Here is a 27093-nt window from a genome sequence, read left to right on the forward strand (position 1 = left end):
ATTAATGCATAAATACCTTAAAGGTGACCATTTTGTAATTAGATACGTGCTCTAAAGGACAATACAATGTTTAAAATAAAGTATTTATTTTAATGTTCTGTATAACATCACTGCAGTAAAGAAATACCAATATGTGCTTATGATAATGTATATATATATATATATATATATATATATATATATATATATGAAATTAGTTGCACTATCCAATGAAAGCCATTCAACTCGCGAGGGGCGTCATGGTCAAGAAGTTGTAAAGATCCGTCTCATTCAATTCCGGGAACGCCAAAATATTTTATATATATTATATATATATATATTAATATATATATATATATACATTATCATAAGCACATATTGGTATTTCTTTACTGCAGTGATGTTATACAGAACATTAAAATAAATACTTTATTTTAAACATTGTATTGTCCTTTAGAGCACGTGTCTAATTACAAAATGGTCACCTTTAAGGTATTTATGCATTAATTTAAACATTGCACAAGATAAAATTAGATATATAATGTTCCACTGCTACAATAGTATAAAATAATCATCAATATGCCAAATGTTTAAAAATGACTTAAAAACAAACTTTTAATATACGCTTTACTGATTGTTATATTACTGATAATTTAATCACTTTGAGAGTCTCTGATCTAAATCAGGTTTTTTAGGAACAATGGTACATTGTACAGTACCAAATTATCCTAAATGACAAAAACATGTTTTCTATTTAAAAAAAAAAACGTTACAGTTTAAGATACGTCTTAAATTCAGGGCATTTAGATGATTTTAATCTTGTACCCACCTCCATAGAAGTGAAGGTACTTCCGAGAAAGAAGGAAGTCCTCATCCAAGATGGCGGACCAACACACTCCAGCAGTATGACGTCTACGAGCGTAACAACATCCTCTTACAAACAACCCGACCGCTCACTTTCAGATTGGCCAATCACACAGTAGCTCCAGCCGGAGATATCCAATCACAGCTCTTCCGAGCTCCGCGCAGAGAGCAGAGAACATGGCTGCTGGTGGACACAGAGCTCACACTGAGGCTTGTTTTTGAGAGGACAGCGTCTTTCTGCGCGGACGTCACCTGCGGCAGGGACAAAACCACAGGTGAGTCTCTGCGGGACATTAATAGAGACTTAGGACGGCGTGTTGGGGTGACTGTGGCACCCGTTCGTCAGGACCAGGCCGGGGCAGTGTTAGCGTCTTTCGTTGACATGACGGGACCACTGTTAAATCTGTCTCAGTCAGAAACATGTACAATGATCATATGTTAAATCTGTCTTAGTCAGAAACATGTACAATGATCATATGTTAAATCTGTCTCAATCAGAAACATGTACAATGATCATATGTTAAATCTGTCAGTCAGAAACATGTACAATGATCATATGTTAAATCTGTCTCAGTCAGAAACATGTACAATGATCATATGTTAAATCTGTCAGTCAGAAACATGTACAATGATCATATGTTAAATCTGTCTCAATCAGAAACATGTACAATGATCATATGTTAAATCTGTCAGTCAGAAACATGTACAATGATCATATGTTAAATCTGTCTTAGTCAGAAACATGTACAATGATCATATGTTAAATCTGTCTCAATCAGAAACATGTACAATGATCATATGTTAAATCTGTCTCAGTCAGAAACATGTACAATGATCATATGTTAAATCTGTCTCAATCAGAAACATGTACAATGATCATATGTTAAATCTGTCTCAGTCAGAAACATGTACAATGATCATATGTTAAATCTGTCTCAGTCAGAAACATGTACAATGATCATATGTTAAATCTGTCTCAGTCAGAAACATGTACAATGATCATATGTTAAATCTGTCAGTCAGAAACATGTACAATGATCATATGTTAAATCTGTCTCAGTCAGAAACATGTACAATGATCATATGTTAAATCTGTCTCATTCAAAAAATATTTAATTTGTGTACTATATACATATATGATACTAACTATTCATATTTATCTATATGAATATATATCCACAGCGATGTAGCGATCACGGAGTTGGTCGCTGCAAGGCATGATGGGAATTCATGTTATGTGTTGCTGGAGGTTATTGAGGGTTATTGTTGGGCTTGGTGTTTGTGTTGATTGTGTTTATGTGTTTTTGTTCCCCAGTTCAGGGAGTCATTATTTCATCTAGTTTATTTTGGTTTGTTAGATGTTGGTTTGCAACCATGAGTGAAGAAAGTGTTGTGTGGAGTGTCGTCCGCTCTGAAGATCCGGTTGGGGTGTTATTGTCAAAATAAAAGCCTCTGGCTGGTCAGTTGGCAGAAAAAGAATCTGTAGTCAGAGCAATTCTTCTATGGGGCTCGGCACAATATATATCTATGTCTATCTTATATATTACACACTTTGACCTCCATATGTGATACACATGCACACACATATACATGCATACACAAGTTAAATAATTAACACGATAAACCTATTGGGGTTTTTACAGTAACGTCAAAGAGCAGAGTCAAACTCTCTGTTTTCAAAATAAAGAACATTTTGAAATGATTTGGTTTTCACGTTGTTAACAATGTTGTCGAGTATGGACTGATTAGAAACTCGTCTCTTAACCAGCCTGTGTAGATATTTGGAAGACGTGATTCAACACGGATTTGGAATCTATTACCTGTTAATGAGCAGAAATAAAGTTTACATTTTCTGTAGATATGTGACTATTTTTTGAAAAATGACCATACAAAGTTCATAGAAAGACCTTCATCAGCTTATATATGGGATCCAATACAGACTTGGAGCAAGTAGGTCACATGTCCTGGAAGCTGTTGAGCAAAATGACAGTAATTTTCATAAAGGTTTTAATATTTTTCAAACAAAACAATTTAACGCTGAACAAGCATGACTAATAGCACAATCTAACTCTGATTTGGAGTCAATAGGTCACATTACCAAGAACCAATTGAGAAAAATTACAGTAATTTTCATAAATATTGTAATATTAAAAAAATTATAATAATGCTAAATAAATGGTGTATCTGAACAAGCATGGCTTACGACACAATCCAACATTAATATTGAGTCAATAGGTCACATGACCAAGAACCTATTGATCATTTCTATGAAAAACACAAATTTTTCTCAATAGCGTCCAGGTCATGTGACCTATGGACTCCAAATCAATGTTGGATTGTGTCATTAGTCATGCTTGTTCAGACACACCTCTTTTATTTAGCATTTAATGGTCTTCATGAAAAATATTCACTTTTTTAATTTATTTATTCTGCACTTTTACTAAATATCATTAATTTTGTCTTATTTAAATTGAGTGATAATTTGTTTCTATGAAACCATATTTTTAATAATCTCATTTCTGTAGTAATGTCTTCTAATAGTTTATCTAAATTATCACCAGAGCAGAAAATGTGTATTATCTGCAAATAGGATTCACTTAAACAGCTTGGAAACTTTACAGATGTAATTTATGCAGAGTATAAAAACGTTTGGTCTTAACACTAACCCCTGGGGGACGCCACAAGCAATGTCCAAACATGCTGAACTGACATTACCCAACTTCTCAAACTGTCTGAAGTAGCTTGTGATCCATTTTAATGCAACACGCCCCATGCCATATCTTTCCAGTTTATTGATCATGATTTATTGTGTCAAAAGCTTTTTTCAAATCAATGAATAATAATCCCACTGCTTCCCTTTTTTGGTCTATAGCATTTGTGATGTCCTCAACTGATTCGATGATTGCTGATGATGCTGATCTGTTAGATCTGAATCCATGGCTGTCTGTGAGCAAGTTGTGCTTTTCTACAAATGAATCCAATCTGTTGTTGAAGAGTTTTTCTATAGTTTGGAGAATTGCGGAAGTGAGTCAGGCCTGTACTTTGTGAAGTGGTGTTTGTTCCCAGTTTTGAAAAGAGGTATTACCTTTGCTATTTTTGTTTTGTTTGGAAATAAGATAAGATAAGATAAGATCGCCTTTATTAATCTCACAGTGGAGAGATTTACCTGTTGCATACAGCTCTTGAGGACACATGAGGAAAGGAGAGGAAGGTGCAAACTGTTAGTAGAATAGGCAAGGAAAGTGCACACAGTTAGTAGAATAGGCAAGGACAGTGCACACAGTTAGTAGAATAGAGGTATCTTATATACAATTTTACAAAATGAAGTGACTTAGATAAAGTGTCCTAGATGCAGGGGTTGTTTCACCTGCTGCTGCTGTTCCTACACAGTCCTGTTGTCCAGTGTGACAGCAGTGAGTGCTGTTCCAAATCAACCATTGCATCATTCCAAATGAACCCATTTGGAATGATGTATGTTAAAGGTTTTGAAATCCCCTCAATGACTTATTTTACTAACATATCAATATTATTCACATCAGTAGACTTTTTGTTTTTACATTTTGTAACAATATCCAATATAGCTTTCTCATCCGCTGGTTTGAGAACCATTGAGCTAGAATCAGGTTTTTCTCCAGTTGTTCCTTGATTTTGGATTCTCACTGCTAAGTCAGATCCTACATTTACAAAGAAATTCTTAAATTTGTTTGCTATGTCCTCTAATCAAGATCTTTATCTTTAATAATGAAATACCTGGGATACGTTGTTTGACTAGTGCTATTTCTTATTAGACTGTTCAGTATATCCCATATTCCTTTAATATTGTTTTTATTATATTATTTATTATGTTAGTATTCTTCAAGCATTTTCCTATAATATTCTTTTTTTTACTTTTCCTTATATGAGTTGAATTATTTTTATTCTTTTAATGTTTATTTTCTGCCTCTTTAGTTCTTCGTCTTATGAAATCCCTGTAAAGTGCCTTTTTCTTTTTGCAGGCATTTTGTAGTCCCTTTGTGATCCATGGACAGTTACTGTATTTAAAGTTTCTGTTCTATTCTTTGATTAGACAATGTTTATTACAGAGTGTCCTAAAGGTTTCCAAGAATGTTTCATATGCCCCATCAGTGTCTTTGTGTTGGTATATCATACCCCAGTTCTGTACCAGGAAGTGGTTCTTTAGTGCCCTGATGGCTTCCTCTCTCCTTACTCGTCTCTATTGTTTCTGTTTGTTGGCTTATCAGTGATAGATCTTCATTTTTTTTCTCCACTCGTCCGATTGAGCTATGGGTTGCACTAGTCCTGCACCCAGTGAAATATACATTGCTAAACAAAAACTGTTGCATGTAAGAGTGTGCGATTTGACGATATAAGGTCGTTAAGGATAAGAACGTATGGACGATCTCATAAAGCAGAAAGATGGGTGAATCTATATTGCGAGATCTATGCGGGCACAGATGGAGCGCATGGTGCTCTGCTATCAGCAGGGCAGTTTGTGTGAAGTCATGGCAGAAAGAGAAAGTGAAACAGAAAAAAAACTCCACCTCCACTCTACGGACATGATTTGGCTTTAACCCGGAAGACCTGGCGCAGACCAGAGTGATTTCTGAAGTTCGCAAAGACTGTTCGTATGTGGCAACACGACAAACCTGTTTAATCACGTATGGAGACAGCATCCAAAACAATACGCTGATAGCCGAGCCCAACGGAGAGCCGACACACCGCAGCCGCTGGCATCAAGCTAAAACAAGCCACGGGTCAGGTGGTCATTTATTATGGGCACTACATATGAAAAAACAGCAAGCGGTAGAAAGAAATAACTGAAGGAGTAACTTATTACCTTGCTAAAGACATGATTCCCATTCAAAGTGTGGCAAACAATGGGTTCCGAAGTCTGCTCAAAGTAGTGGCCACGAGAAGAAAATGGCAATATTTAAATTAAAACCTGTTCAGAAAGTTTTTTTGTTGTAAATGTTCTTTTGCCTCTTAGGGCTTTTAGGGTTTCCATGTTTACATAAACTATATATGTTTACCGTAGAGGAAAATGGTTAAAGAACATGCAAATTAGTCTTAAAATGTTTTTTAATTGTTTTTTTAAAGAATCGCAATATCGTGATCGTGATTTTATTGGAAAAAAAATCGTGATATGATATTTTTGCCATATCGCCCACCCCCAAATTCATGTTATATTAAAATTACAATCAGAGAAATAACAATAGATTTTTTTAAAGGCTACATTTTGTGTTGCAGGTACATCATAGTTTTCGTCCCATATGATGGAGAGCAAAAACCTAGAAAACTGTCTCAGAATGTAGTCCCCCCCCCGCCTCCCTCATCACCTGCCTGCTGCTGGGGGGTCACATTGGCTTTTGCACTTTTGTTTAGGCAATGTCTTCTGTACATCCTGCAGCAACAGCTTGGAGTTCTCCAGTTGTGATCATTTTTCTATGTAATAGAGAATACGAGAGAATTAATGACTACTTTTAGACCAGAAATGTATTGTAGTATCATACATTAAATGATATTATTCAGTGACCAGAGGGCACCAATAAAAAGACACACAACTGATGCAGGACATTCATGACAGAGTCCAGTAATGTAGAACACAAACTGACAACACAAAATGTTGTGTTGTCAGTTTGTGTCTGGCCAAAAAAAAGTCACCACCAAAAAACAAAATGTCAAACACTAATATTTCGTTTGCTTTGATTATGCTGCTGTGGCGTTGTTTCCATAAGCTTCGGCAGTGTCACAAGATTTATTTCCATCCAGTGTTGTTTCCATTTTTCACCCAGATCTTGCATTGCCGTGCAAAGCCTCTCTAGCACATCCCAAACATTGTCAGTGGGGTTAAGGTCTGGACACTGGTGGCCAATCCATGTGTGAAAATGAGGTCTCATGCTCCCTGAACCACTCTTCCACAATTTGAGCTCCATGAATCCTGGCATTGTCATCTTGGAATATGCCTGTGCCATCAGGGAAGAAATAATGCATTGATGGAATAATCTGGTCATTCAGTATATTCAGGTAGTCTGACCTCGTTCTTTGAGCACACACTGTTGCTGAACCTCCACCTCACCACTGCAGCACACACACACAGCTGCCAGTCAACTCCCTTCTCCATCACAACAATGAGGCGCCTCATGAACCTCCATCAGCTGCTCCCACTTCTTTTGAAGGAGAAGAAGAAGGAGGAGAAGAAGGAGAAGAAGAAGGAGAAGAAGGAGAAGGAGAAGAAGAAGGAGAAGAAGAAGGAGGAGAAGGAGAAGAAGGAGAAGAAGAAGAAGAAGGAGGAGAAGAAGAAGGAGGAGAAGGAGAAGGAGAAGAAGAAGAAGGAGAAGAAGAAGGAGAAGGAGAGGGAGAAGAAGGAGAAGGAGAAGAAGGAGAAGCAGAAGGAGAAGGAGAAGGAGAAGAAGGAGAAGGAGAAGAAGGAGAAGGAGAAGAAGAAGAAGAAGAAGGAGAAGAAGGAGAAGAAGAAGGAGAAGGAGAAGCAGAAGGAGAGGGAGAAGGAGAAGAAGAAGAAGAAGGAGAAGGAGGAGAAGGAGAAGAAGAAGGAGAGGGAGAAGAAGGAGAAGGAGAAGAAGGAGAAGGAGAAGAAGAAGGAGAAGCAGAAGGAGGGGGAGAAGAAGAAGGAGGAGAAGGAGAAGAAGGAGAAGCAGAAGGAGAGGGAGAAGAAGAAGGAGGAGGAGAAGAAGGAGAAGCAGAAGGAGAGGGAGAAGGAGAAGAAGGAGAAGAAGGAGAAGCAGAAGGAGGGGGAGAAGAAGAAGGAGGAGAAGGAGAAGAAGGAGAAGCAGAAGGAGGGGGAGAAGAAGAAGAAGGAGAAGAAGGAGAAGCAGAAGGAGAAGAAGAAGGAGGAGAAGGAGAAGAAGGAGAAGCAGAAGGAGGGGGAGAAGAAGAAGGAGGAGAAGGAGAAGAAGAAGGAGGAGAAGGAGAAGAAGGAGAAGCAGAAGGAGGGGGAGAAGAAGAAGGAGGAGAAGGAGAAGAAGGAGAAGCAGAAGGAGGGGGAGAAGAAGAAGGAGGAGAAGGAGAAGAAGGAGAAGAAGGAGAAGCAGAAGGAGGGGGAGAAGAAGAAGGAGGAGAAGGAGAAGAAGGAGAAGCAGAAGGAGAGGGAGAAGGAGAAGAAGGAGAAGAAGGAGAAGGAGAAGAAGGAGAAGGAGAAGAAGGAGAAGGAGAAGAAGGAGAAGGAGAGCACATGGAGTCTGACATTGAGTTTGAGAGTGATTCTGATGACAATATTGAAGACCACAGCTTTGTTTTGGAAGAGGGGAGACAGGTGTCCCCAGACCAGGACAGGTGTCCCCAGACCAGGATAGGTGTCCCCCAGACCAGGATAGGTGTCCCCCCGACCAGGAGAGGTGTCCCCAGACCAGGAGAGGTGTCCCCCAGACCAGGGGAGGTGTCCCCCAGACCAGTACAGGTGTCCCCCAGACCAGGGGAGGTGTCCCTCAGACCAGGGGAGCTTTCCCACAGACCAGGACAGGTGTCCCCCAGACCAGGACAGGTGTCCCAAGACCAGGACAGGTGTCACCCAAGACCAGGAGAGGTGTCCCCCAGACCAGGACAGCTGTCCCCAGACCAGTAGAGGTGTCCCCCAGACTAGGACAGGTGTCCCCATACCAGGACAGGTGTCCCCCAGACCAGACCCTGTCCCCATCATTCCAGCTCCACCACAACAGCCAAAGGCTAAAATGTAAACATTGCCCGCAGGAACACAAGAAAAGAAAAGACACTCCATGGAAATGTCCTGCCTGGGACGTGTCCCTCTGTGTTGTGTTGGACACAATCTGTTTTTTTGAGTGGCACAAATCATTTGTCTTCTCCTGACATTATATGTGTGACCTTTTATAAATAGTTTTACAAAAACGCCTGAGGCAGTGCTTCTATTTCACTGTAAATATCTCTATATAATTGTTTTTTCAGTCCTGTTTTGATAAACTTTAGTTAGTTATAGTTTAGATTTACTTCACAAGTAAACTAAATGATTCGTTGAGCATGTCTATGAATTTTGTCATCAATAAATGTATGTTTTTCCCAACCGAATTTGTAATTTTATGGTGTTTTTAGATCCACTGTGTTAATAAAGTATGCCAAACTGAAAACAATACTTCAGAGCTGCATTTATGAGGTTGTCATGAACAAAATGACACCAAACAAGGCAAGGTTTAAGGATTTTATATTTGAAATATAAAGGAAAAATCAACTGTAGTGAAAAACGGCACAAAATACTTTAGGCCCAGCAGGGATAACTTTACTTAAAAATCAGGATTCGTGTAGTGGGTTGAGTGTTAAATTCCAATATTTTATACCCAACTAATACAGAAAACTAAAATGTACCTAATACATATTTTTCTTTCGGGCACATATGGTTGAACATGAGGATCTGTATCATGATGACTGTCCTCCATGGTGTTCTGCAGCCGGAGATAGAGACAAATTCGCCACTCTGCGATTGTGCCCGCCTCTTTTCTCCTGTGTTAGGAGCTTTGCCAATGGAGACTGCTGACTGTGGAGTTCAGCTTCTGTGTCCACAGTGAGCAGATCTGGTGGCAGTGGATTCCTGTGCCTCGGCCCACAGCCAAACAGAATCCACAGTGAGGGGACCTCTAAAAGACGTCTTTTTCATGTGATTCACAACTACTTTTTATTTGTGGTTCTTCCACAGACCTGCATGTCGTGTTGATCTGAAGAACCGTCTGGGTGGAGGACTGAGGCTGCACCCACCGACTCTCCCTGTGGCCCCCGCTCGCAGCTCGCTCGGGCTGACGGGGGTCCGGCCGGGTCAGGCCGTCAGCGGAGCATGTTGAGTGTTTGCGGCTGCCATGGAGACGCAGGATAAGAAGCGGGTGAGTTTGATTTGCTTGTCTTCTGCTGACGCTGCAGAATTACCCTGAGGAGTGGTGGGGGGGGGGGGTGTTGTCTGAATGCATTATGCCCCTGAGATGTACCTCTATGCCGTGTGAAAGCTTGGTTCACCGTCGCAGGTTCTTCTGAAGACGTTTGTGGTTTAGTACACTTCAGGGAGACGGTTCTCCAGGCACCAGGTAACTATTGAACAAGATGCTGATCTGGAGATCAGAGTCGGTCTTCTTTAAAGAGTCGGATCAACAAGGTATTCAGTCATCTGCACTATTAGTTTTTAAATGTATATAGTCTGAAGACCTTTTTCATTTAAAAAAGTACTTTGTTATATTTATGACATTTGAAAACTACAATTCAGAGTTGCTGACTTTTATTATCTTTAGCAATTTGATCCGTTTTAGCCATTTTATCAGAATAAGCCGATTTAGCATATTATATATTATTTTAAGCAGTTTAGCCATTTCAATTGTTTCAAACTACGTTAGCCATTTGAACCATTGAGCACTTCCACCATGATCTTTGATTAAAACAACATTAAAACAGCCATTTCCAAATCATTAGCAGTCTGTGAGAAAAAAGTCCCAAAAATGTGAAAATACTGTTATCAGTGGAAATATCATGAGAAGTTTGTAAACGTATTATCATTGACTATTTAGTCTTGTAATACCTTGTCACTCCACAAGATGGCGTGTTGAGTCAGTTAAAACAGTTTTGGAAGGAGGACTGCAGGTAGATATGCTAAAGGGGGTTCTAAAGGAAGCATCAGTGCTATCCTAAGCTAAAGTAGGCTGTAAAGGAAGCAACAAGTCTCCTTTACTTTGCTTATTGAGAATTCAGACAGTCCTTTTCATGGCCGCTACACAAAACACTTCCGGGGTAAAGGTACATTTGATGGATTAGGAGATAGGAGGGACTTTTCGGACATACCCCTCGACTCTTATTCCAGCTGAGCGGCATGAATATGTGAAAAATGTGACTAGTTTGCAAACTTACTTCATGTAAACTGAACTTACTTAGCAAAGGCAAAGTGAGCCCTGCTTCTTTGTTACTGCTCAGTGATTTCAGCTTCACAGAGGAGGGATGAAAGATCAATCCTCTGCAGTTAAACATAAATGTTGGGAGGAACCACTCGGAGTCCTCAAACCTTTCGTACAGGCAGCAGTCCCACCTCTGCTCTGGATTATCTAATCATTAACATTACAGTCAGAAACGTGGAGCCTCCCTCCTTCTCAAGAGCACATGAATGTGCTCCCAACTCAGGGTTAGAGTACACCTTTAGTCCTTTTTATTTGCTTGACATGGTAAGTTCATGATTTTATGATTTCATGGTGTCTTTGCGATGCCTATTGATGACTTAGTAAGTAGTAAGAGATATATGTGATGTGGATTCATCTTATGTTAATCTGCATTTAGTAAATAAACGCATCAATATAGGCGGCATATCTTTAAACCATAATTAACTTGGCAAGTTAACCTTAAAGGCCTAGTGAAATGTAAAACACTACTTTGCAAAAAACGATAGTTGGGGTACTACTTATAAGGTTCCTCTGACTCTGCCCCACCACTGTTGTCGCATAACAAAGTTATTTGAATTTTGAATCTCCAGCCGAGGGGGAATCCCTTTTTGTGAGTGTGACGTCACGAGTTGTGCAGATCTCAATCTGTTGTGTTTATATCGGCTTGTTTCCCTCTTAAATATCCAAGTTTTTACAGTGTTTTGAAGTTATAGTCGGCGTTTTATGAGCCTTGACGAAAGATTGAGCCTGGAAGAGACCAGAGAGGAGAAAAGGAGCACAGGCGGCGGGAGCGGCTAGCCATTAGCTCGCGCGGCTAGCTCGGGCGGCTAGTAGACAATCAAGTAATACCTGGACTCATCTCCAGTGATTCCACAGTCTTCTAGCTCTTGGACGTGTTGGATCCAGGAAGCCGGTCGTTCTGCCAAAAGTCAGGAGCCTCAAAGCCTCAAAGGTGAAAAGTGCTGAGGCGAGGAGACGAGGACGAATGGAGGACGAAGCGTCTTCTGCTTCCTCAAACATGTTCCAGACGGGGTCACCGATGGCAGAACCACCTTCTGTGTCTTCTTCATCAATCACTGGCTTTGAAATGACCATGATGATGAAATATGGTTCAATTCAGCCTCTTCGTGGTCAAAACTCTGATCCTCCATAATGTAAACACAACTTGGGCGTGTGCACAACTCGTGGCGTCACTCTATTATTGTCAGAAGCTCCGCTCAGCAGAGGAAATAGCGCCGTTTAGCGGCTATTTTCTGGCAGATTGCTGTGTTTTAACATTTTACCCTTCAGCCAGTTAGCATGAAAATGCCCCTAGAAGCGACAGCCAGAGTGTTTTGGAAGTCGAATTTTCATTCCACTAGGACTTTAAGGTGAAGTTTTTTGTTTGTGTTTTGCACACAGATGTGTTTTTAAACTCAAACTTTACTCTACATTTCAGTTTCTGTTAGTCTGTTTTGAAAAACCCTTCTCTTCCAGCAGTGCTTCTTTCCCATCCGTAGCTCCATAACATTATGCATCAATGTATCGTTAAGACCTCGCTTAGGCTTCTTCATGCACCGCCCTGTCAGGCCGTGGAAAAATCCTGTTGCTTTGCCTTGATTTTCATATTGGATTATAAGAGCTGCATTCAGAATCTGCTGTGTTGCATCCTTGTGACTGTATGAGTTGAAGAGTCGTCGATTTTCCGATCTGCACTGGAACGCAGCAATGCACAAATATCAAAGGGCAATGCAGATCACGTTCGCTGAAATATTTGTGATGTGGCGTGCAAGGCCAGCAACGGGAATTCTTCTAATCTGAGGAAGAATATTTGTTTAAAACTTAATTGCCCTTCATCGAGCCCCATCACACAATAGTTCCAGAGGGTAAAGGGATTGGAGGATGTGGAGCTTGGTTTAAATTTGTGTATTATTCACTGAAAAGACTGCAGAAATTTCTGAAACAATGCGATGTTACATATATAAACAGTTGGATGTTGTTTTGATATATTTGTTCGTTTATATGTTGAGAATATATTTATATCATCCATCCATCCATCCATTGGCTACCGCTTTATCCGGGACCGGGTCGCGGAGGCAGCAGTCCAAGCAGAGTTGCCCAGACTTCCCTCGCCCCAGACACTTCCTCCAGCTCCTCCGGTGGCACCCCAAGGTGTTCCCAGGCCAGCCGAGAGACATAGTCCCTCCAGCGTGTCCTGGGTCTGCCCCGAGGCCTCCTACCGGAGGGACATGCCCGGAACACCTCCCTCGGGAGGCGTCCGGGGGGCATCCGAAATAGATGCCCGAGCCACCTCAGCTGGTTCCTCTCGATGTGGAGGAGCAGCGGCTCTACTCCGAGCTCCTCCCTGGTGACTGAGCTCCTCACCCTATCTCTAAGGGTGACTGAGCTCCTCACCCTATCTCTAAGGGTGACGCCCAGCCACCCTACGGAGGAAGCTCATTTCAGCCGCTTGTATCCGGGATCTCGTTCTTTCGGTCATGACCCATAGTTCATGACCATAGGTGAGGCTAGGAACGAAGATCGACCGGTAAATCGAGAGCTTCGCTTTTTGGCTCAGCTCCTTCTTCACCACGACGGACCGATACAACGTCCGCATAACTGCAGACGCTGCACCGATCCGCCTGTCGATCTCACGCTCCATCTTTCCCCCACTCGTGAACAAGACCCCAAGATACTTAAACTCCTCCACTTGGGACAAGGGCACTCCACCGACCTGGAGGGGGCAAGCCACCTTTTTCCGGTCGAGAACCATGGCCTCGGATTTAGAGGTGCTGATCCTCATCCCAGCTGCTTCACACTCGGCTGCGAACCGTGTCAGTGCACGCTGAAGGTCCAGGTTTGATGGGGCCAACAGAACCACATCATCCGCAAATAGCAGAGATGAGATTCTGTGGTCCCCAAGCCGGAGCCCCTCCGGCCCCCGGCTGTGCCTAGAAATTCTGTCCATATATATGATGAACAGAACCGGTGATAAAGGACACCCCTGCCGGAGGCCAACGTGCACTGGGAACAGGTCCGACTTACTGCCGGCAATGCGAACCAAACTCCTGCTCCGGGAATACAAAGACCGAACAGCCCTCAACAAGGGACCCCGGACTCCGTACTCCCGGAGCACCCCCCACAGGACATCTCGGGGGACGCGGTCGAACGCCTTCTCCAGATCCACAAAACACATGTGGACTGGTTGGGCGAACTCCCACGAACCCTCAAGCACCTGGTGGAGAGTCTAGAGCTGGTCCAGTGTTCCACCATCAAGAGAACCTGGTGGAGGGTATAGAGCTGGTCCAGTGTTCCACCATCAGGAGCACCTGGTGGAGGGTCTAGAGCTGGTCCAGTGCTCCACCATCAGGAGAACCTGGTGGAGGGTATAGAGCTGGTCCAGTGTTCCACCATCAGGAGAACCTGGTGGAGGGTATAGAGCTGGTCCAGTGTTCCACGACCAGGACGAAAACCGCATTGTTTCTCTTGAATCCGAGGTTCGACTAACGGCCGGACCCTCCTCTCCAGTACCCTGGAATAGACTTTCCCGGGGAGGCTGAGGAGTGTGATCCCTCTGTAGTTGGAACACACCCTCCGATCCACCACCCCGGTCTGCCAGTCCAGAGGTACTGTCCCCGCCCGCCACGCGATGTTGCAGAGACGAGTCAACCACGACAGTCCCTGCACATCCAGAGACTTAAGGAACTCTGGGCGAATCTCATCCACTCCCGGTGCCTTGCCACCGAGGAGCTTCACAACAACCTCGGTGACTTCAGCTTGGGAAATGGACGAGTCCACCTCTGAGAACCCAGTCTCTGCTTCCTCAATGGAAGACGTGGTGGCGGGATTGAGGAGGTCCTCGAAGTATTCCTTCCACCGCCCAAGAATGTCCCCAGTTGAGGTCAACAGCTCCCCACTTCCACTGTAAACAGTGTTGGTGGAGAACTGCTTCCCCCTCCTGAGGCGCCGGACAGTTTGCCAGAATTTCCTCGAGGCCGACCGAAAGTCCTCCTCCATGGCCTCTCCGAACTCCTCCCAGACCCGAGTTTTTGCCTCCACCACAGCCCGGGCTGCAGCTCGCTTGGCCTGCCGGTACCTGTCGATTGCCTCGGGAGTCCTATGAGCTAACAGTGCCCGGTAGGACTCCTTCTTCAGCTTGACGGCATCCCTTACTTCCGGTGTTCACCACCGGGTTCGGGGATTGCCGCCACGACAGGCGCCAGAGACCCTGCGGCCACAGCTCCGAGCAGCAGCTTCGACAATGGAAGTGGAGAACATGGTCCACTCGGACTCAATGTCTCCAACCTCCCTCGGGATCTGTGAGAAGCTCTCCCGGAGGTGGGAGTTGAAGGCTGCGCGGACGGAGGGCTCGGCCAGATGTTCCCAGCAGACCCTCACAACACGTTTGGGCCTGCCGAGTCTATCCGGCCTCCTCCCAGTCCAGCGCATCCAACTCACCACCAGGTGGTGATCAGTTGACAGCTCTGCCCCTCTCTTTACCCGAGTGTCCAAGACACGTGGCCAGAGATCAGATGACACGACCACAAAGTCAATCATTGACCTCCGGCCTAGGGTGTCCTGGTGCCATGTGCACTTATGGACCCCCCTGTGCTCGAACATGGTCTTCGTTATCGTCAAACTGTGACTAGCACAGAAGTCCAATAACAGAACACCACTCGGGTTCAGATCGGGGAGGCCGTTCCTCCCAATCACCCCCTTCCAAGTCTCGCTGTCATTGCCCACGTGGGCGTTGAAGTCCCCCAGGAGAACAATGGAGTCCCCAGTTGGGGCACTATCCAGCACCCCTCCCAGGGACTCCAAGAAGGTTGGGTACTCTGAACTGCTGTTCAGTCAATAGGCCGAGACAACAGTCAGAGACCTGTCCCCTACTTGTAGGCGTAGGGACGCAACCCTCTCGTTCACCGGGGTGAACTCCAACACATGGCGGCTGAGCTGTGGGGCGATAAGCAAGCCCACTCCAGCCCGCCGCCTTACACCGCGGGCAACTCCAGAGAAGTGGAGTAACCAGCCCCTGTCGGGGAGCTGGGTTCCAGAGTCCAAGCTGTGAGTGGAGGTGAGCCCGACTATATCTAGACGGTATCTCTCAACCTCCCTCACAAGCTCGGGCTCCTTCCCACCCAGCGAGGTTACATTCCATGTCCCAAAATCCAGAGTCTGTGTCCGGGGATCGGGTCGTCGAGGCCCCTGCCGTCGACTGCCACCCAATCCACACTGCACCCGACCCCTACGGCAGCCTCTGTAGGTGGTGGGCCCACAGGAGGATGAGGAGGAGGGGCCCGCGTCGTCCCTTCGGGCTGAGCCCGGCCGAGTCCCGCGAGCAAGAACGCGGCCACCAGGCGCTCGCGTGCGAGCCTCCACCCCGGGCCTGGCTCCAGGGTGTGGCCCCGGCTGCACCAAACCGGGCGACGTCACCTTGCTCCTCGTGAGTGTGTCCATGGGGTCTTGTGAACTGCTTTTAGTCTGACCCGTCGCCTCGGACCTGTTTGCCTTGGGAGACCCTACTGGGGGGCCAAGCCCCCTGGCAACATAGCTCCGAGGGTCATTCGGGTGCTCAAACTCCCCCACCACGATAAGGTTGCAGTTCAAGGGGGAGAATATATATATATATATATGTAGTCCAGATGACACGAGATATATATATAAATATATATATATATATGTATATATATATATATATATATATCTCGTGTCATTTGATTTCTGGCCCTGGTGGTGAGTTGGATGCACTGGACTGGGAGGAGGCCGGATAGACTCAGCAGGTCCATATGTGACATGAGGGTCTGCTGGGAACACCTGGCCAAGCCCTATGTCCACGCAGTTTTCAACTCCCACCTCCGGGAGAGCTTCTCACAGATCCCGAGGGAGGTTGGAGACATTGAGTCCGAGTGGACCATGTTCTCCACTTCCATTGTCAAAGCTGCTGCTCGGAGCTGTGGCCTCAGGGTCTCTGGCGCCTGTCGTGGTGGAAATGCCCGAACCTGGAACAATGCGGTTTTCATTCTGGTCATGGATCACTGGACCAGATCTATACTCTCGACCAGGTTCTTCAGGGTTCATGGGAGTTCGCCCAATCAGTCCACATGTGTTTTGTAGACCTGGAGAAGGTGGGCATCCTGTGGGGTATACTCCGGGAGTATGGAGTCCGGGGCACTTTGTTAAGGGCTGTCTGGTCCTTGTACGCCCAGAGCAGGAGTTTGCTTCACATTGCCGGCAGTAAGTCGGACCTGTTCCCAGTGCACGTTGGCCTCCGGCAGGGCTGTTCTTTGTCACTGATTCTGTTCATTACCTACATGGACAGAATTTCTAGGCACAGCCGGGGGCCGGAGGGGGTCCAGTTTGGAGACCACAGGATCTCATCTTTTTGCAGATGATCTGGTTCAGTTGGCTTCATTGACCCTGGACCTTCAGCGTGAACTGACACGGTTCACAGCAGAGTGTGAAGCAGCTGGGATGAAGATCAGCACCTCTAAATCCGAGGCCATGGTTCTCCACCAGAAAAAGGTGTCTTGCCCCCTCCAGGTCGGTGGAGTGCCCTTGTCACAGGTGGAGGAGTTCAAGTATCTCGGGGTCTTGTTCACGAGTGGGGGGAAGATGGAGTGTGAGGTCGACAGGCGGATTGGTGCAGCATCTGCAGTTTTGCAGACGTTGTATCGGTCCGTCGTGGTGAAGAAGGAGCTGAGCCAAAAGACAAAGCTCTGGATTTACCGGTCGATCTTCGTTCCTCCCCTCACCTATGGTCATGAACTATGGGTCATGACCGAAAGAACCAGATCCCCGATACAAGCGGCTGAAATGAGCTTCCTCCATAGGGTGGGTGGGCGTCACCCTTAGAGATAGGGTGAGGAGCTCAGTCACCCTTTGAGATAGGGTGAGGAGCTCAGTCACCCTTAGAGATAGGGTGAGGAGCTCAGTCACCCTTAGAGATAGGGTGAGGAGCTCAGCCACCCTTAGAGATAGGGTGAGGAGCTCAGCCACCCTTAGAGATAGGGTGAGGAGCTCAGCCACCCTTAGATGTAGGGTGAGGAGCTCAGTCACCCTTAGAGGTAGGGTGAGGAGCTCAGTCACCCTTAGATGTAGGGGGAGGAGCTCAGTCACCCTTAGATGTAGGGGGAGGAGCTCAGTCACCCTTAGAGATAGGGTGAGGAGCTCAGTCACCCTTAGATGTAGGGGGAGGAGCTCAGTCACCCTTAGATGTAGGGGGAGGAGCTCAGTCACCCTTAGAGATAGGGGGAGGAGCTCAGTCACCCTTTGAGATAGGGGGAGGAGCTCAGTTACCCTTAGAGATAGGGGGAGGAGCTCAGTCACCCTTAGATGTAGGGGGAGGAGCTCAGTCACCCTCAGAGATAGGGTGAGGAGCTCAGTCGCCCTCAGAGATAGGGGGAGGAGCTCAGTCACCCTTAGAGATAGGGGGAGGAGCTCAGTCACCCTTAGAGATAGGGGGAGGAGCTCAGTCACCCTTAGAGATAGGGGGAGGAGCTCTGTCACGCTCAGAGATAGGGTGAGGAGCTCAGTCACCCTTAGAGATAGGGGGAGGAGCTCAGTCACCCTTAGAGATAGGGGGAGGAGCTCAGTCACCCTTAGAGATAGGGGGAGGAGCTCAGTCATAAAAAAAAGTCATTCAAAATAAATGACTCATTTGTGAGAGATCTGGAATTAATCAGCGCCATATGAGTTGAGCATCGGTCAGTCTGGAGAGAGAAGCGGGTGAGCGAGCGGAGATTCCCCGGCACACAGCCCCGCTGGGAGGTCCGTACAGCCCGACAACACGGAAGCAGCTCCCCGGCGTCCCCGAGAACCGGCCGGAGCCACCGGCGTCTGTACTCCGCGGAACTCCGCAGATCGTAGCCCCGATAATCCGTGGAGGATCCAGCTCGTAGGCAAAAGGGCTCGGGACTGGAAGAAGCCAGGGAGGATTTCAGTTTGTTGAGAATTCCTCCTCGTTTTCCGCGTCTTCTGCGGCGACCACTGCGGGGTATCCAGCAGGAGAGATGCCGTAGATGTGGTGGTATGGACGCCAGGAAAGGCAGAGGCGTTTTTGAATAATCATCAGAGCCGCAGATTTGTCAGTTTTTCCAGAGACTCGTGAATATTAAGAAGTGTCAGGCGATCGTACACCTGCAGCGATGACACACTCCATAAAGCAGACAGCAGACACAACAGCAACACACTTAGCAGAGGGAGACGGCCAGCCCAACACAGAGGCGCCATCTTGGAAATAAAGTTAAAATGCCACTTCATTGATGACAGCTTTGACAGTAATCATTTACATAAGCCCATCACTGCTGTGTGCATCTCCAGCTTGTCATATTGTATGATTTCCTGTGTGAGACTACCTTTAGAAGAAACTTGTGTTTTCCAACATCTGAACATTATCAATCAAGCGCATGAGTATAAAAGTTATTCTCATCTGTATTAACCAGGCCCAATCCTGTTTAACTTGAGCTATGTTCACACTGCAGGTCTTGACGCTCAATTTGCAGGTATCCAATTTTTTTGCGTGATCATTCATATTATATTTCAAACACGACCTCTATTGGACTGTCTTGTGAACGTGATCGGGCCTAACAGTTTTGGGCCACGTAGCGCAGAAGACAACGTGAAGTCATGCCAGAGAACGCCATTTACGAGTGGCACATCTGTCAGCACCAGCGTTGCCAGATGTGGCTCACTGTTTTCAGCCCAAACGACATAAAAACCAGACACCTCAATAAAAACCAGCCTGGGTAGAGGTCATGATAAAACTATAAAACTATTATATGTGTGATGAAAAATATGCCATAAGCACCCAAATACACAAAATAGGGATGGGGCCGCTCCGATCCAGCATCAGTATCGGGTTCCGATATGAACGTAAATCACGGATAGGACATTTCTGATGCAACCTGCAGAGGTTTCCGATCCATGAAGCCGCATCTGTGCTTCTGCTGAAATGAGTCCACATGTTTCTGTTCTGGCTGCTCTGCTCCGCTCGCTGCAAACTGTGGACCGGATTTCCTGAACAGAGGCGGGTCCCAATGTGACGAGGAGAAATGAGTCAGGGAATCCTTTCCACAGTTTGCAGCCAGCTTAGCATGCTATGGAAGTGGTGCTACCGTGCAAACCGACTTTTCCTGACCACATGTCGCTGTGTGGACGGATTTTACACTCAAAAAGCTGCATCAAGTATCAACATGAATGTTTGTAAAGCCGTTGTACAGCGAGGTGGACTCTCTGCAGTCAGACGTCACCGTTTTAAAACACCAGCTCGCCAAGGAGAATGGCTCGTTCCTCCGTGGTAGCAGGCGATTCACACCTCCTCCTCCACGCTAAACTCCATGAAAATAGTCCCAATGCTTGGAGCAGCGTTAGAGCTGGAGACATTCTATTGGTGCTGCGTTGCTAAACAATTGCTCCAGGGATTAATAAAGTGATTGTGAGCTTTTAACCATAGAACTAGTTTATTATGAGTTGATGACGTCACACAGACCCCCAAATTGTCCAAATGGAACTAAAATATTTTGTACTGCTTCCTTTTCTGACCTCTCACTAACCTCAAGTTACATTTTGAGATAATACATGCATATATTTGTACATTTCATACTTTCCTGTGGAGATGAGTTTATTACTGCCTCATATAAAATAACCAATAATGATAATAATATTATTAAAGCAAACACCTGGCCCACCCTGGATAAGGGACGGATAATGGTTGGATGGATAAAGTTTGATATTGGGATTGGATCGGAAGCCAAAAAACCTGGATCGATGCATCCCTAACACCAAACATACAAAGTTAAAAGTAAAGAGTATTTGGCTCCCCAATTGGGGGTAACCCGCCATGTCTGGGACCACAGGTCAGCGCGAATATATGCATGTTCAAGTGGTTGTTAAATATGAGCCGACAAAATGTGGAGGGAAATAAAAAGGAGAATGAAGAAAAAAGGGAGCACAGCTTTTAACATTTTGGCAGAGATGCTTCCCCCTGTGCTTATCCGTGGCGTGAGTCACACATCAATGATGAAGCAGTCGCATGTAGAAAAATATTCATTATTGGTATTATTGGTACCAAATCTGATCGAGGCCTGGGTCTGGTCTGTAAAAAAATCTTAATTGGCGCTTTGACACAGAAACAAAACAGGTTGGATATGGGTCACTGAGCAAAAAATCTGAATTGGGTCGCATTTCAATGCAAAGTGAACGAGGCCTGAGCTGTTGTCTTTTTCCAACATGAGTTTGTTGGAATGAAGGCAGTGTTGGGATCTCACGAGACCACAGAAAGTTTTTTCATTTGTCATGAGACGCAGTCATGACATATGGATTCAGACACAGGAATGTGATTGACCATCACACCCAGTGGGGGGGACCTTTTACCACAGCAGACCCTCCCCCGATTTCTGCTGAAAAGACCCTTCCCTCAATGCACTCAGCCAGTCACTGATTGGTTGAAGCTCTCAGGATTTCACACCTTTGAATCCCCCAACCTTCATCAAAAGCCCTTGGAAGAGACTCCTCAAAGCAGTCTTGCCTGAGTCTTCCCCGGTGAACACCAGGGAGGAGCTGAGTCCGAGCAGCTCTGCTAACAAAAGGTTTTTACTCCTGTTCTTCGATGGAGGATGTGGGTTGTTGGAAGCAGCTCACCCAGTGTTAGCATACAGCTAACACCAGAGGCCTGCAACCAGGGCCTTCACTCCTCAACTCCTCTGCTGACCCGACCACGAGGGTCAGACCTTCCCCTGGTCCAGAGACCAGCACCCAGAGTCTGATCTCCCATCAACCAGGAAAACCAACCAGTTCCTCCAGGACGGACCAGGGAAACGACGCCTCACAGAACTTCTTTGTGTTTTCCTCAACCAGCAGGAAAACCATCACAGACCTGAGCGACCAGCTCCTCAGTCTGGACAAAAGGAACAACCAGGAGCTGCAAAGAAGGACTCCTGAAACATCAACTTCATCTTCTTCTCCTCAGCCTGCAGAACCAGCAACCACAGTTAGCAGGAGGTGCTAACTACAGGAGAAGACACCAGCTTCCCTCCAGCAGGACAACAACTGAACTCCTTCAAGGAAGTGGGAACAACAACTGGGCTTTACCTGAGATTAGTTAAACCTGATGCTATGATAGAACTGTTTAACTTTATGAAGATGTGTTGATTCTGTTACAGTGATTGAGTTCTATAGATAATGATATTAGGAGCAGTTATCAACCTGTAAACCAACGTTAGCTCTGCCACAGACACAGTGGGTACGTCCGGAATGTCCCTCCTTTCTTCTTATCTATCGTATTTCACTTAACCCCGTGGATGATGTCACAAGGGGAAGGAAAGGAGTTCGAAGGCTTCCTAAAGGAGTGAAGGAAAGGTGTTAGGAGGCTTCATTTTAGTGTTGCAGTTGGACCGCACTTTCACTTAGTGACCTCGTAATAATGCGACGGCAGCACAAGTTAGTGACATGTGCCATGGTGGGGACAAGAACTATGAGTTTCCGAAAATGGACGACAAAATGTGCATTTGGGTTTTAGATGATTTATAGTTATTCAATGCAGCTTTGGTAACTTGATATGATCTGCGTCCTTTTTCCGCCATTGTAGTTCCATCACACGTCTCACACACACTCCCTCCATCTCTCTCTCTCTCTCTCTCTTTCTCTCTCTCTTTCTCTCTACACACACACACACACACACACACACACACACACACACACAGCTGTATATAGGTAGTTAGAATCTGTGTTTATTTGTTTTCATTGTAAATAAATATAATGTTTGGAATCATACTTGCTGTGTTATTAATGAGCACAAAGGTGAATGAAATGTCGACTCTTCTGTGTCAAGAACTCCAAAATCCTTCAACCTTTACTGTTAATTCTGGTAATTGTAATTAATTTAACTATTAATTCAAATTCCTGATGAACTGTTTAGTATATCTTAAGAGACTGATAGAACTGAATTGGCTATCATTTCCTGTTAAGACAGGTGGAGCTCCGAGGTTCTGATACACATCAGATTACATTTCAATAACATAATTATCTTTGATCATTATTAATCATTATCGATAGCCAACCACAACATAAATGGCTCCCCGCATGAGGACGGACCACACCAACTGCAGTGGAAATGGGAAAGCAGCTTTTTCCCATACCCAAGGTCACAGACTGTGTGTGTGCTCACATTACAGCCAAGACGGAGACAAATACGACGCCATACACACACAACCACAGTGGGTCCAGCCTTCAGGCTCTTGTCCCATGCTCCCCAGTTATAAATATCTTCCCATTTCCCAGAGTAACATCAAAAACCCTCCAGATGTAAACATGCAAGTAGCCTGAACAGTCCACAAACTGTGGGATTTGTATGACACTGAAAATGGATGATTAGACATGGAATGCACTGTAAATCAAGGATTTTATCAGAATGAGGTATTTCATTTCACTGTGTTCTAATTACTATTTACTCTGTAGGCCTTGGTACTGATAATAATCGTCAATACCAGAGTTGTTGTTTTTTGCCTTCATAATAAGGCCAAACAACCACAACAGTGAAAATAATGATATCATCTTTAAAAGTTTATCAAAATGCCTTTGATCTGTTTTTACGTTGATGCTGAGGTATCCTCATTCGGCATTGGTCAGTTTAGGATTCCGATTTAGGATTCAGATCAGATTTTTACCACAGAGGTGTGGTAACATGTACAATTGACTTCAACATTATCTTGTTGAAATAAACAGATGTGTTCTGGATGGCCATGTGCAAATCTCTCATGGACACTACACATCGTCTGTTATCTCCTGAAACGTTTCTGATCATTTTCTTCTACACATCAATCTTGATGAGCGCTCCCCTGCCACCAGGCCCACAGACCGCTACCGGTCTATGGATCATTTGGTACCAGGACGCTTAACTCCATCACAGTAACTTTTCTTCATTGTTCATTAAGGCCTTTTCATACTGTCCTGCTGGTCCGCAGAAAAATGATCCAGTCCAAAAGGTCGGGCACCCCTGGTCTACATTCAAAGAGCCTACATTTTTGCTCTCTCCTTTACCTTTACCTGGTTTACCTGGTTTTCACAAACAAACAAATTCAGAAAAGAGCAAAGTTTCTGATCATTGCAGTGATTTTCCATTATATGCTGTGGGTAAAATGTGTTTGATACATTTGAACATTGCAACTGTGACAGACGGAGTCTCATTAAAATCCAGATAGTCACATTGCTTGGTTTAATTAGCATTTTATTGCATATAATATAAGTATTTGATCAGTTGCCAACCAGCAAACACTTCTGGCTCTTACAGACCTACGTCTTTCTTTAAGAAAATGTCCTATTCTGTAGCTTTCTGTACTACATGTTAAGTTATGTTTTTTGTAGTTCATCAAATACTTGTTTCATGCAATAAAATTTTTAATTATTATGTTAGAAAATCATACAATGTGATGTTCTGTTTTTTTTTTTATTCTGTTCATCACAGTTGAAGTGTACCGATGATAAAATATGGCAGACCTCCATTCTTTGTATGTGGGGAATACCTGCAATCTCGGCAGTGTATCAAATACTTATTTTCCCAACTGAGTATGTTGTGTCATATAATGTGGTTGAACGATTTCCATAACAAATTTTAGCTTTTTTTTTATTTTATTTTTTTACATTTTTGATAACTTCCCAACTTTTCTAAAATTGTAGTTTGTAAAGGTGAGAAAGCGCCTGTAGTTTTTGGTGTGCCAAAGTATGACCATTGTTTTTTGTTGTGCTGTTGCAGGAGGATGTTGTGCCACTGGGCCTTTCGACAGGCCAGGCTCTGGTCAAGCTTCGAGACCAGCTGAGCAGCCTGCTAGATCAGCACCAGAGGAAAGCACGCAAACGGGCCTCATTGCCGGTATGCAGTCAAAAACAAGCATTTACACACGATCAAACTCAACACATACAGGGATCGCCAACTGCCAACATTTTTTACCGGACACTGGTCCAGTAATCATGCAGTTCTGCAGTGGAAACGGGCACCAGATTTGGCTCCGGTAACACTCCGTTCTGTCTCTGCACTTTTTGTGCGGGGGAACCACGCCAAATGAGAAAATTCTGCAAGCCATGTCATGGAGAATAGAGGCTCACAGTTTTACTCAGACAGAAGCCTGAGCTGTTGACGCAACTTCCGCATTGGTCCCGTGACTACTGTTGCATAATCATGTCACCATCCTGTGTCGTTCACAAACCCACTTACAGTATCCTCTATGATGGGACTGCGTAACAGTTAGGTCTGGGTGCGCTTTGCCATACTGTACCATACCATACCGTCCCCGCCCGGCTCCAGTACTGCGTGGTGGGATCGAGGCTTAATTCCTCTTTTCCAAATAACTGGTCAGGCCAATCTCTGCAGCAACAACTGAAATCAAGTGTTTTCTATAACTGGCAATGAATCTTTCACCTCTCTGGAGATATTTTGTCTCACTCTTCTTTGAAAAATAGTTTTGTGATCAGTGTTCTCGTCTCACAGCGAGAAGGCCTTGGTTCAAACCCAGCTGGCGGCCTTTCTGTGTGGAGTTTGCATATTCTACCCGAGTTACAAACGGGTTCCTCCAGTCTGCTCCCACAGTCCCCAAAAACATACACCGTGGGTCCCTGAGCAAGATCTCGGTCCTCACCAGCTCCCCTCTGAGCGCTGCTCTGTGTGGCCACTACCAATGGGTCATTCAGCCATAATTGTCGCAAGGGGACCAATCCTGTTGTTAAAATTAATAGAATTATTCTGCAACACTGGAGGATTTTCAACTGCCTTTTTCAGGTCATACCACAGCATTTCGATCTGATTCAAGTCCAGACTTTGACAAGGCTGCTACATTTCACATTTTTCATGCCATTCAGAAGTCGGCTTGCTGGTGTGCTTTGGATCATTGTCTTGCTGCAGAACCCAAATGCACTTCAGCTTGAGGTTTTGAACCAATGGCCGAACATTTTCCTTCAGGTTTTCTGGTCAACCAGAATTCATGCTTTCATCAATCACGGCAAGTCCTCCATTTCCTGAAGCAACAAAACCCCAGACCGTCACACTTCTTTTTTTTTTAGTACTGTGTTACTGATACAAGACATACACCTTCCAAAAGGTTAAACTTTTGTTTCGTCAGTCCAGAGTATTCTCCCAATACTCTTAGGGATCCTTCAGATGTTTGTTTGCCTTTATGTTCTTTTTTGTAAGCAGTGGTTTTCACTGTGGAACTCTGCCATGGATGCCATTTTTGCCCATTTTCTTCCTTATTGTTGAGTCATGCACAGAGTGCATTTAGTGCAGTTAGTCAGAACTAACTGATATGAGACAAGAAAGACATACCATTGTTTAAGTGTTGTTCTGGTTCCATGGTGACCTGAACGAGTCATCACTGTGGGAAAATTCACCGCTGTTCCATGTTTTCATTTGTGGATAATGCAAGTGTCTTTGAAACATTTTTTATAGACTGATAGTTCTCTGCTATTTTATTTCTCATCTGTCTTTGAAATGCAGGTTTTTGAGATCTTTCATTTTGTCAGATAGTTTCTATTTAAAGCAGGGGTGTCAAACGTACGGCCCGCGGGCCAGATCCGCCCCACAAGTGGGTTTGATCCGGCCCGCGAGATGTTTATGTGAAGTATAAAAATGAGCTGCAATTTTTCAATAAACTGCTGTTCTAATTGCGTCCACTGGGTGGCGCACTAGCAATTGTGTTAAGGAAACACCCCCAGTTTGTTCCGGGGCAGAGCAAGCAAGCAAGGTCAAGCAAGGTCAAGCAAGCGCAGCCAATCAGGATGAGCTACTTTGTGTTTGGCCCGCCCTAATTATTACGGCTTCTACTTTTAGCATTATATGCTTCTACTTTAGCATTATATGCTTTGTCACCCTCCGTGTCCCAACATGTCACTGTCAAAAAAGAGAAAAGTGGACACAGAGTGCAGAGTTCCAAGAAAAATGGTCATCCTCCTATTTCTTCACAGAAGTGAAGGGAAAGCAGTATGTTTGGTGTGTTCACATGTTGCAGTGCTGAAAGAATACAACCTTCGTCGCCACTACGTGAGTCTTCATGCCGACAAATATAACAACTTCCCAGGACAGCGGAGAAAAGAGAAGGTGGATGAACTGTTGTCAGGTCTGAAGAAACAGCAGTGTGTTTTTACTCACAGCCGAGACGTCAGTGACGCTGCGGCGGAAGCTAGCTACATCATTGCTAACGAAATGGCAGTTGCTTCAAAACCATTGAGTGAGGGTGAATTCATTAAAACGTGCATGGTGAAGGCAGCGGAGGTCTTGAGCCCTGAAAAGACACAGACTTGCAAATATCAGCCTGACAAGAAACACCATTGCAGACAGGATTTCCCATCTTTCCGTGGATTTGGACAGCCAGTTAAAGAACAAAGTAAACGCCTTTATTGCCTTTTCAGTTGCAAT

The 27093-nt window shown here is 44.8% G+C and overlaps 1 protein-coding gene across 1 annotated transcript in view; it reads left to right on the forward strand.

Annotated features, from left to right (window-relative positions):
• Positions 1 to 1011: 1011 nt before the first annotated feature.
• tmem94 (transmembrane protein 94) overlaps positions 1012 to 27093 on the forward strand; it is an 85867-nt gene continuing 59785 nt past the window's right edge. Inside the window, 3 exon segments of the mRNA XM_080517250.1 lie at positions 1012 to 1118; positions 9503 to 9683; positions 24442 to 24558. Of these exon segments, the coding sequence (XP_080373376.1) occupies positions 9660 to 9683; positions 24442 to 24558 (141 nt within the window). The 5' untranslated portion in view covers positions 1012 to 1118; positions 9503 to 9659.

The sequence above is a fragment of the Blennius ocellaris genome, assembly GCF_963422515.1.
Source record: "Blennius ocellaris genome assembly, chromosome: 21".
NCBI classification, from domain to species: domain Eukaryota; kingdom Metazoa; phylum Chordata; class Actinopteri; order Blenniiformes; family Blenniidae; genus Blennius; species Blennius ocellaris.